The 12,242-nt window shown below is 44.4% G+C and overlaps 1 protein-coding gene across 1 annotated transcript in view; it reads right to left on the reverse strand.

Annotated features, from left to right (window-relative positions):
- Positions 1-12,242, reverse strand: part of NGR-A30 (neuropeptide receptor A30) — a 71,463-nt gene that overhangs the window by 18,199 nt on the left and 41,022 nt on the right. The window contains 3 exon segments of the mRNA NM_001134274.2: positions 2,220-2,402; positions 4,358-4,453; positions 6,414-6,507. Of these exon segments, the coding sequence (NP_001127746.1) occupies positions 2,220-2,402; positions 4,358-4,453; positions 6,414-6,507 (373 nt within the window).

Below are 12,242 nucleotides of genomic sequence, written 5' to 3' on the forward strand. Positions count from 1 at the left end.
AGTTCTAATAATAATTCAATTTACCCGGAACGTTTATATTGTTATTCTGTTGATAGCGGTCTCGGAGTAATTTATTTAGCAACATAACGATGCTTTCGTCTTCATATTTCATAACCCTACCGTTATACCCTACCTTTCATTTCATAGGGCTACCGTACTAGAATTTCATTTACCCAATTTTTTCACTTCTAAACTGAAACTACTGGTGGTAGGACGTCTTGTGAGTCTACACGGGTAGGTAGGTGCCGTGAAGCAGTAATGCGTTTTTGTTTGAAGGGTGGGGCAGCCGTTGTCACTATACTGAGACCTTAGAACTTATATCTCAAGGTGGGTGGCGTATTTACGTTGTAAATGTCTATGGGCTCCAGTAACCAATTAACACCAGGTGGGCTGTGAGCTCGTACACCCATCTAAGCAATAAAAAAATCTATCTTGGCGAATATTTACCATAACAATGTATGTAAAATTATTTCGTATTTTTGTAGATATTTTATTATTAAATTGTGTACAGTTATACTACGTATGTATAATCTATATCTATACTAATATATAAGTCTACAGTGGTTTTTACGGATGTTCCGTTATAACTACTGAACCATGCAACCGATCGACTTGAAACTTGGTATCCACGTAGAAAATACATGCACTTAATGGATAGGCTAATATTTATATGAGTATTGGACTCCCTACACCAATTGCGGGGGCGCTAATGATGAGAATCTTCGTGGGGGTGACAAATAATAATATTAACTTTAAATGCCCAGCGAAGCGGACGGGTATAGCTAGTAATTGATAAATGTACGTAGATACATTTTATACTTGATAAATATAGTGCAAGCTATTTTATGTAACTGACTTCAATATTGGAAGTCAAATATCCCAATTTCCAAGTAATTTGTTATCAGTACATTTGTTATCCATGAAAGAAACCGCTTTGATCGATAAGACGTATGCCCATTATTATACATATTTTTCAAGCTAATTCTTGTAAGTCATTTATTTTTGGCGTATCGACAAAAAGTAATTGGAGTAATGCTGTAATTTTGTGGCAAGGCAATTTGCCAGACTACGACAAAGTGAGATAGATTTACTGTTAATTGGGGTATCACTAATAAAATAGAAAAAAATAGAAAAAAAGCACGTGTAGCACTCGGGAACTGCCGCGGTAAAGCTATTGCATAGCATTTTTTTTAGCAGAAAAAAAAAATAGCAAACGTAGAACCCATTTTAGAACCAAATAAAATTTGGACATCATTCAGCGGTAACCGAAATTATTAAGAGTCTGAAAAAATTACGTTACACGTGACTAGAGTTGCGATCGCGGTGTAAGGATGTCATAAGTCAAACTGAATTTTCTTATCTAGCTAGATTAAGACGCGTTAGTAAATAATATATAGGATACTGTAGATCTACCTTTATAAAACTAGCTAAAACTATACTAGAATTCCTCCTATAAATATTTTTCGTCCAAAATAAATTGAAAATAACAAATTAAACTATATAAAAAGGCAAAAAGAGTTAGAGCTATCGTGTAATAAAAATGAAACACGCAAAATTATAATTTGCGTAACTACTGGTGGTAAGAACTCTTGTGAGTACGCGCGGGTAGGTACCACCGCCCTGCCTATTTCAGCCGTGAAGCAGTAATGCGTTTCGGTCTGAAGGGCGAGGCAGCCGTTGTAACTATACTGAGACCTTAGAACTCATATCTCAAGGTGGGTGGCGCATTTACGTTATAGATGTCTATGAGCTCCAGTAACCACTTAACACCAGGTGGGCTGTGAGCTCGTCCACCCATCTAAGTAATAAAAAAAATATTATACATATAGTAGTTGAAAATGGGGATAAGAGAAAACAAGATATTTCATCGAGCATGTATTTTTGGCAAATCAAACCGACCGGTCGGAATGTTGTTGTCAGGGACTTGTATTTATGCGAAATTATCTTAAAAAGGTCGTTAAAGCGACTTACAAGAAGACCAACCACCAGTAATTACGCAAATTATAATTTTGCGGGTTTGATTTTTATTACACGACATTATTCCTTCACCGTGGAAGTCAATCGTGAACATTTTTTGAGTACGTATTTCATTAGAAAAATTGGTACCCGTTGGGATTCGAACACTGGTGCATCGCCCAAGACGAATGCACCGGACGTCTTATCCTTTAGGCCATGACGACTTAAAAACTTATAAACGAGACTAAGGCATCTGTACTTACACTGTCTTGTGGTTGTGGCTCGCCTGCCGAGCACCCTGTGACTTTTCTGTCGTATAGTCACCACGATGACGCCGTAGCAAGCTGATATGATCAAAGCTGGCGCCACGAACAACGAGACGAAGACGCTCGTCATCCAGATCCGCCACTGAATCTTGCTAATACTCGACCAACATTGGAGAATGCCTATTGTGAAATTTAGAGTTAGATTCCTCATTGAACATGACAATTGAAGTCATCAGCGCAAAAGTGGCCTAATCTACATATTTTTATATTTAAGCTTATCACTACATAGTATAAAACAAAGTCGCTTTCTCTGTCCCTATATCTGTTTGTCCCTATGTATGCTTAAATCTTTAAAACTACGCAACGGATTTTGATGCGGTTTTTTTTAATAGGTAGAGTGATTAAAGAGAAAGGTTTATGTGTTAACATCCATTGAATAGTGGAGAAATCAATAATCAATTACAGTTTCCGAAGCGAAGCGAGGGCGGGTCGCTAGTATGACATATATTGAAATTTATTTAAAATATAATAAATTTTGATGCAAAACCGGCCTATCCATTGTTTCACCCATAGATAACAGATAGCTCAACATTATTTTTGCGGTATTGTTTTTTTGTCCATACTACGCATAACACATAAGCTTAGGCCACTTTTGCGCTGACGGCCTCAATTGTAAGTGTGACAATATCATACGAATGCTACTTAAAGTGTTCGGGCCGTTAACAAAATAAGTACTCAATGTTTAGGAGGATTCGATATCAATAAAATTAATATCTAATGACCTTATTTAGGTTATGATTAATAAAATATCCTTGGGCCCGCGGTCTGCTGCAAACATCTGTCCCATATACCCCGCGTGACCACTAGACGCGGATACCTCGTAGGAGGTTCGGTCAAAAGAACGAAATTTTTTTTTTATAAAATATGTTTCGAAACAGCAGTCGTCTTTTAACTGTCATTACCTACTTACAACCCTCTTGCCATGGCCTCCTTGAATTATATCTCTGACCCAGAGGACGGGGCAACGCAAAGCCAACGTCGGCTTAGTGTGTATAGCCTATCGGAAACCCTGATCCACTCTCTATGCGTTTAGGACCTGGTCGGATTTGTAGATTACGACGAAGAGTTCGACGTCCAAACTATCCTATGGACACAACTCAAGAAGTTCCTCGCCGGATCTTCTCAGTGTGTCGCGATTCCGATCCGGTGGTAGACTCAGCGAAGCATGCTCTTGCTAGCGTTGGCAAGTCCTTTCAGGTTGAGCCACGTAAGCTCATCTACCAAAACGTGCTTAATTGATATAGCCTCTTAAACTACCAACAATTAATATAAAATTTTCCCACCAAATAAATAAAACACAACTCGCGAATTGAATCATTCATCCTGCTGTCACTAACAAAGCACCCCTGTTTAGATTAACGAGATTTAGAAGCCTTATCTCCCAAACATAATCCATACGACATATTTCAGATTAATTCTTTGAGTCCAGACAGCAGCGTGGGTGTCGTGGCTCGTGTTTTATAATGTTTTCTAAAACTCTTCTTTACGAGCTAGACGGTCCTTTTATAACTTCTTCGGAGATTTAACAGGACGCTTTATTGGTTTACAATAAAACGAACTTAAACTTTAACGTTGAGATCTGGTTAAGATTTACTGGTGTTGGGACGTACATGTTATCTTGGACCAGTTTGAACCATACTTATAATACTCATGTGTTCCGGTTTGAAAAGTGACGTTACCGTTATACTAACGATTGTGATTTAGGCTTCATTCCCAAGGTGGCATTCACAATGCAATGTCTTTTTCTTTTTATTGTCCTTGTAGCCAGACGAGCTTACGGCCCACCTGATGTAAAGTGGTTACCGGAGCCCACAGACATTTACGTTGTAGGTAAATGCCGGCACCTACCTTGAGATATGAGTTCTGAGGTCTCCGTTTTTAGAGTACAACGACTGCCTTCAAACCGAAATGCATTACTGCTTCGTGGCAGAAGTAGGCAGGGTGGTAAAAAAAAAGGGTGGTAGCATTATCTGGCTACTTTGCGTACGCTTTTTGTAGATTGATGCGTTGGTTGTAAATGAGTACCTAGCTTCAATGGAGCACAGACGGTATTGAGAACTTTTAAAAAGCTTTACCTTCTATATCAGCCTCGTTGAATAGCAGTAACATCGGTATGCAGAAGAAGAAGCTGAGAAGCCACGCGCACAGTATGAGAGCTCTCGCGCGGCGCCCTGGACAAACACAAACTATGATGGAACCAAAATATTATGATTGACTTGTGTTTCGATAAGCTTATCTTTTAACAAAAATCACTGATTTAAAATTATCTTAAGCCTAAAGCAGTCTAAAATACTACAATATATTATTTACGAACATAGTATTTGTATCAAATAATGTATTTTAGAGTACCATGCATCAAACAAATTCATCATCATCATCAGCCTATATCAGTCCACTGCTGGACATAAGCCTCTCCAATTGCTCGCCACCCTGCACTGATCATCACTCCACCGAGCCTGAGGGCGTCCTGCACTGCGTTTTCCAGCTCATGGTCTCCACTCAAGAACGCGTTTACCCCAACGGTTGTTAAACAAATTATGTTTTTTGCATATTTTTTCATTGTATTAATACGTTTCAGAGCGGTTGAAGTCAAAGAGCTCATAGCATAGTATTGTATGCTATTATACATAGTATATATTATATATATATACATTTAGGACGTAAGTTATAATGAGAATTTATATGTTTAATTCATTACGTCGTTAGGCTAGTGGTGTTCACATGTCGCCGGTAAAATTGGCGTAAATCAACACGAAAACATGGGGAGTCAGCTAAAATTCGATGAATAAAAGGAAATAACAAATCGTAAATTTGTTTTATTATTTTGACTGCGATGCGCGGAGGGCTCTTTGTTACTTTGAATGGGTTTGACGAACCGATTTATATTGGCTATCATAACAAGCACTTGTTTTTCGAATTAAATTTTAGCTAGATCATATGATGATAGTACAAATTAATCCTGTGTAATTTGCTTCAAATGTGTTAGTTATCTTTTCTTTATGAGTCATTTCTAGATAATGCAGCGGGGGCAGCGATCAAGGCCTTATGGATATCAAAAGTAAATGCCGCCACTCACTTAGACACAGATGAAGCTTGAAGCTTAAAGCCTTCGTCAAACAGAACGCGTACTTAGCGCCGCGTACTTAACGTCGCGCTCTTTTCATGTCACACAAATTGACTAGATGAATCCACTGCTCCTTGACGCAACGCATTCGTCAAATCATAGTGCCTTTCGCCTAGCAGTGTGAAAATTTAAAAGTATTAAGATGTCGAGTGATTCAGACGTGGCATTTTGTATAAGCATGGGTATTTTCTAACAATTTCTATAAATTTTTCGGGCATTATCTAGTATTTTAATACACATTACCTCGGATGCTAACATAAAATTTGTAGAAAATTACAACGCCTGACGTCAAAGCGTCCTAACGCCGCGACAGAGCGTTGCGTACTTATAGCGCTGGGGCTTTGTTTGACGGTATGATACCATAGTAGTACAATACAGCTCGGCGTCATAGCGCGTCGTCAGTTTACATTACGCGTTCTGTTTGACGAAGCCTTAAAGCATAATGGGTGTTCCACTCTTTAAAGAATAACGCATTATTCTTCGCGGCAGAATTAGGCAGGCGTCGTAAGCCTCTGGTAGAAGAAACCTTACCAGAATAATGTATAAATTAACTTATAAATTTTTGCAAGTTTAATTTTATACATAATGTTATTTATTCATCATGGAGGACATTCATAAGATCCTTTATAAAAAATTTTTTAAGTAAAAATGTATAATCACGGCTTGATTGAGGCCTTATTAATATATTTGAATAAAACGAAAATAGAGGTATATTAACCAAAGGAGCTATAAAAGCTACAAAGAAGATGGGTTGGGATGGGATTCTCCCTTTCGTCCAAATGGAAGAATAGTCAAACGGCTTTTTTAGTCACAGTTTGGCTGGTGACATATCAACCTATGAATAATACTTCAATATATGTTAGCAACACAAGCCATAGACGCTATAAAGCAGAAGGGAATCTGGAGGAAAAGCAAAATAGATAAAATTGATTTTCTAGTTAGAATAAATAGGAGATAATTTCTTGACTTAGGGATTAGTCTTCTACCACTAAAACTAAAATACTTACAGCTTCCAGTGAAGTTCATGGGATGAGTGATTGCGTCACATCGGTCCACGCTCAGCGCTACCAGCACGTATGTGGAGGAATAGGTGACCACGCCCTGTTGAAATTTTAATAATATTTCTTGAGAAAAAAAGACCCTTTCATGAACAAGGGTAAATGAAATAGTTCCGAAGGTCCATCAGTTGATTAGTGTTAATTTGCAGGGCCTGTATACCCTACTGTTGCTGCTTCAATGCCGCCATCCAACACGCCACATTTCTTTGAGATATGAGATCGAAAGCTGAGTTGTACGCTGTGCTACCGTTGAAGCCTATTCACGTTACTGATTCAATCAGCTTTTCACCACCACTTAAGCTACGCAGATTGACTGTCAATCACACCGAAAAACCAAATTTTTCAGTTCATATCATCAGGAATCTTGTATTACAGGACTTATAGTTGGCAAATCAGTAGTATCCTCAACTGGATGGAATTGAATTTCGTTGTAGCGGCTTACGGAAGCGGATTGATGATAGATAACCTTAGTAGACAGAAGCTTGAACGCACTCTTAGCAATTACTAATGTCCAGAATAGTGAGCGATGAAATTGTTGATTTGTTAGAGAAATAAAACGATTGACTCGGTAGTGCAGTAGTTAGCGGGTCCAGCTGTTGCGCTAATGGTCGTGGATTCGATTCTAACATTGGGAAAAAACATTCGTGTGATAAATAAATTTGTTTGCTCTTTGTCTGGATGGCTATTATTATTATTATTCTCAGCTATTATTATATGAACTAATAAAGTTAATTCTTACTGGTTTGTCTGTGAATAAGGTAAATTCATCAGAGCATAATTCAATTGTCCATGGAGCGTTTTAAGGTGGTAGGACCTCTTGTGAGTCCGCGCGGGTAGGTACCACCGCCCTGCCTATTTCTGCCGTGAAGCGGCAATGCGTTTCGGTTTGAAGGGTGGGGTAGCCGTTGTAACTATACTGAGACCTTAGAACTTATATCTCAAGGTGGGTGGCGCATTTATATTGTAGATGTCTATGGGCTCCAGTAACCACTTAACACCAGGTGGGCTGTGAGCTCGTCCACCCATCTAAGCAATAATAAAATGTAAATAAAAAGATTTGAATTTATCGAAAAATAAATGACACCAGAACATCGAAAGCATTTGGTATGCAGTGATATGTAATTAGATTACTTTAGACACATTCCGATAGAGGCACCCGTCACGTGCGGACGTGCTCATCGTCCACTCGATCGCCCGGTCTTTGTTCGCCCGGCTTTTGTTAGCCCGGCCATTGTTCGCGCGGCCTGTGTTTGTGGTACATCTGCCGACTAAGTGCTCTTTCTGGAAGTTTTTATTTGTTTTGTTTCCTTTTGTTGTTTCTGTGTTCGTGGTACATCTGCCGACAAAGTGGTTTCCTGCAAGTATTTATTTGTTTTGTTTCTTTTCGTAATTTCTGTTTTGTTGTGCTTTTTCTTTGTCCTGTAGTAATCGCGCCGCATTGCCACCTGTGTTCAATAGAACCGCTCAGGTCCGAGAAGTTGGGGCCTCGCCGCAAGGCGAGTGTTTTCAAGACCCGGGGCCGCCCCACCTGGGTACTCAGCGATCATGGACGCTGTATTCGCGGAATTCCTCCGACTTCGCCACCCACAGCTCGCCTCGGAGTTTTTGGCCTTCAAGGCCAATCACACTGCGAGCCCTCTCGAGGACTCCGCCGCGCTCGCTGCTCCTGCGTTGCCTGTACCTGCGTGCAGAGCTTCTGCATTGAGCACCGCAGCCTCTGTCGTGCCTGCCGCTCCCGTGTCGCCTATACTGGCGAGAAAAGCTGCTGCGTCGTCCGCCGTGACCATCGTTTCAGCTGAGCGATCATCCGCGGCCTCCGTCGCGCCCTCTAAAACACCTACACTTGCTCGTAGGTCGCCTGCACCCGCCTCCTCGTGCTCCGACTCTGACTCGGACATGGAGGTCGACCTCGCCCCCGCCTCATCGACGGATGGATTCACCCTGGTACAGAAGGGTAAGAAGCGTGCCGCGGAGTCTCGAGCTCCCGCGGCCGCTAAAATTAGCAAAGCCGTGAACGCGTCGCGCCCCCGCCCTCAGACTCCCGTTGCGCCCCCAGCCCGTGCCACTCCGTCGCCGCGTCCGGTGGCACAAAATAAAACCCAGACCCCTCCCCCGGTTATCCTTCAGGAGAAGGCAGCTTGGGATCGAGTTTGCCTGGCCCTTAAGGCCAAAAATATAAATTTCACGAATGCCCGCAACCTCGCGAACGGCATTCAAATTAAGGTTCAAACACCCGACGACCATAGGGCCCTCTCTTCTTACCTCCGTAAGGAGCGTATAAGTTTCCATACGTATACGCTCCAGGAGGAGCGCGAACTCCGCGTTGTAATACGCGGAATCCCTAAAGAGTTAGATGTAGAGCTCGTAAAAGCCGCCCTGTTAGAACAAGGCCTACCAGTGAATTCTGTGCACCGTATGCACACCGGTCGCGGTAGGGAGCCATATAATATGGTTCTAGTCGCTCTCCAGCCTACCCCCGAGGGTAAGAAAATCTTTAACACACAGACCGTCTGTAGGCTCTCTGGTATCGCTGTCGAAGCCCCCCATAAAAAAGGCACTCCTAGCCAGTGCCATAACTGTCAATTGTACGGGCACTCTTCCCGTAACTGTCACGCGCGCCCCCGATGTGTTAAGTGTTTGGGCGATCACGCCACGGCCCTCTGCGCTCGCGACCAAAAAACCGCGACGGAACCGCCTAGCTGCGTCCTGTGTCGAACACAGGGTCACCCCGCGAATTACCGTGGTTGCCCCCGAGCCCCTAAAATAAATCGCCGCGTCGCCCGCCAAAACTGCCTCCGAGCTTCCGGCCCAGACATCAAAGCCTCGGCACCCTCTGCGTCGCAGGCTAAGCCAGCGTTCGTTCCGGCGGCGGTGCCCAGTGTCTCGGCCTGGGCAAAACCGCTGCCGTACACGAACACGGCTACAACTCCCTCCTCCGCGATTCGTCCCGCCCCCGCGACTCGTCCCTCTCCCGCGACTTGCCCTCCGACCGCGTCCGACAATCTCGCTTTAGCGATCGACTTCTTTCAGTCGATCAACTTTGAGCGCGTTAACGCTTTGGGCGACGCCATTCGCGCTGCCTCCACTGCACAACACTTTATCGCCGTTGTGCAGGAATACGCCGACGTATACGCGTCATTAAATACGTACGTCCTCCCCTCACTCCGCCGGTAATCAATGGCGTATATAAGTAGAATAAAGCCCCTATCCGTAACGATAGGATTTTTTAACGCTTACGGTCTCGCAAATCAACGTGATCAGGTTTCTGACTTTTTGCGTGACCACCAAATTGATATCTTTTTAGTGCAGGAGACCCTACTTAAGCCCGCGCGCCGTGACCCTAAAATCGCGAACTATAACATGGTCAGGAACGACAGGCTCTCTGCCCGTGGTGGTGGTACCGTCATTTACTATAGAAGAGCCCTGCATTGCGTCCCGCTCGATCCTCCCGCGCTCGCTAATATCGAAGCATCAGTGTGCCGAATCTCACTGACGGGACACGCGCCGATCGTTATCGCGTCCGTTTATCTTCCACCGGATAAGATCGTTCTAAGCAGTGATATCGAGGCGCTGCTCGGTATGGGGAGCTCTGTCATTCTGGCGGGCGACCTAAATTGTAAACACATCAGGTGGAACTCACACACCACAACCCCGAATGGCAGGCGGCTTGACGCGTTAGTCGATGATCTCGCCTTCGATATCGTCGCTCCGCTAACCCCGACTCACTACCCGCTAAATATCGCGCATCGCCCGGATATACTCGACATAGCGTTATTAAAAAACGTAACTCTGCGCTTACACTCGATCGAAGTAGTTTCAGAGTTAGATTCAGACCACCGTCCCGTCGTTATGAAGCTCGGTCGCGCTCCCGATTCCGTTCCCGTCACGAGGACTGTGGTGGATTGGCACACGCTGGGCATCAGCCTGGCTGAATCTGATCCACCATCGCTCCCGTTTAACCCGGACTCTATCCCGTCTCCTCAGGATACCGCTGAAGCCATAGACATCTTAACGTCACACATCACCTCGACATTAGATAGGTCATCGAAACAAGTTGTAGCGGAGGACTTCCTTCACCGCTTCAAATTGTCCGACGATATTAGGGAACTCCTTAGAGCTAAGAACGCCTCGATACGCGCCTACGACAGGTATCCTACCGCGAAAAATCGTATTCGAATGCGTGCCCTACAACGCGACGTAAAGTCTCGCATCGCCGAAGTCCGAGATGCCAGATGGTCTGATTTCTTAGAAGGACTCGCGCCCTCCCAAAGGTCTTACTACCGCTTAGCTCGTACTCTCAAATCGGATACGGTAGTAACTATGCCCCCCCTCGTAGGCCCCTCAGGCCGACTCGCGGCGTTCGATGATGACGAAAAAGCAGAGCTGCTGGCCGATACATTGCAAACCCAGTGCACGCCCAGCACTCAATCCGTGGACCCTGTTCATGTAGAATTAGTAGACAGTGAGGTAGAACGCAGAGCCTCCTTGCCACCCTCTGATGCGTTACCACCCGTCACCCCGATGGAAGTTAAAGACTTGATCAAAGACCTACGTCCTCGCAAGGCTCCCGGTTCCGACGGTATATCCAACCGCGTTATTAAACTTCTACCCGTCCAACTCATCGTGATGTTGGCATCTATTTTCAATGCCGCTATGGCGAACTGTATCTTTCCCGCGGTGTGGAAAGAAGCGGACGTTATCGGCATACATAAACCCGGTAAACCAAAAAATCATCCGACGAGCTACCGCCCGATTAGCCTCCTCATGTCTCTAGGCAAACTGTATGAGCGTCTGCTCTACAAACGCCTCAGAGAATTCGTCTCATCCAAGGGCATTCTTATCGATGAACAATTCGGATTCCGTACAAATCACTCATGCGTTCAACAGGTGCACCGCCTCACGGAGCAAATTCTTGTGGGGCTTAATCGACCAAAACCGTTATACACGGGAGCTCTCTTCTTCGACGTCGCAAAAGCGTTCGACAAAGTCTGGCACAATGGTTTGATTTTCAAACTATTCAACATGGGCGTGCCGGATAGTCTCGTGCTCATCATACGGGACTTCTTGTCGAACCGCTCTTTTCGATATCGAGTCGAGGGAACCCGCTCCTCCCCACGACCTCTCACAGCTGGAGTCCCGCAAGGCTCTGTCCTCTCACCCCTCCTATTTAGCTTATTCGTCAACGATATTCCCCGGTCGCCGCCGACCCATTTAGCTTTATTCGCCGACGACACGACTGTTTACTATTCTAGTAGAAATAAGTCCCTAATCGCGAAGAAGCTTCAGAGCGCAGCCCTAGCCCTAGGACAGTGGTTCCGAAAATGGCGCATAGACATCAACCCAGCGAAAAGTACTGCGGTGCTATTTCAGAGGGGAAGCTCCACACGGATTTCCTCCCGGATTAGGAGGAGGAATCTCACACCCCCGATTACTCTCTTTAGACAAACCATACCCTGGGCCAGGAAGGTCAAGTACCTGGGCGTTACCCTGGATGCATCGATGACATTCCGCCCGCATATGAAATCAGTCCGTGACCGTGCCGCGTTTATTCTCGGTAGACTCTACCCCATGATCTGTAAGCGGAGTAAAATGTCCCTTCGGAACAAGGTGACACTTTACAAAACTTGCATAAGGCCCGTCATGACTTACGCGAGTGTGGTGTTCGCTCACGCGGCCCGCAAACACATAGACACCCTCCAATCCCTACAATCCCGCTTTTGCAGGTTAGCTGTCGGGGCTCCGTGGTTCGTGAGGAACGTTGACCTACACGACGACCTG

The sequence above is a fragment of the Bombyx mori genome, chromosome 22 (genome assembly GCF_030269925.1).
Source record: "Bombyx mori chromosome 22, ASM3026992v2".
Lineage (NCBI taxonomy): Eukaryota > Metazoa > Arthropoda > Insecta > Lepidoptera > Bombycidae > Bombyx > Bombyx mori.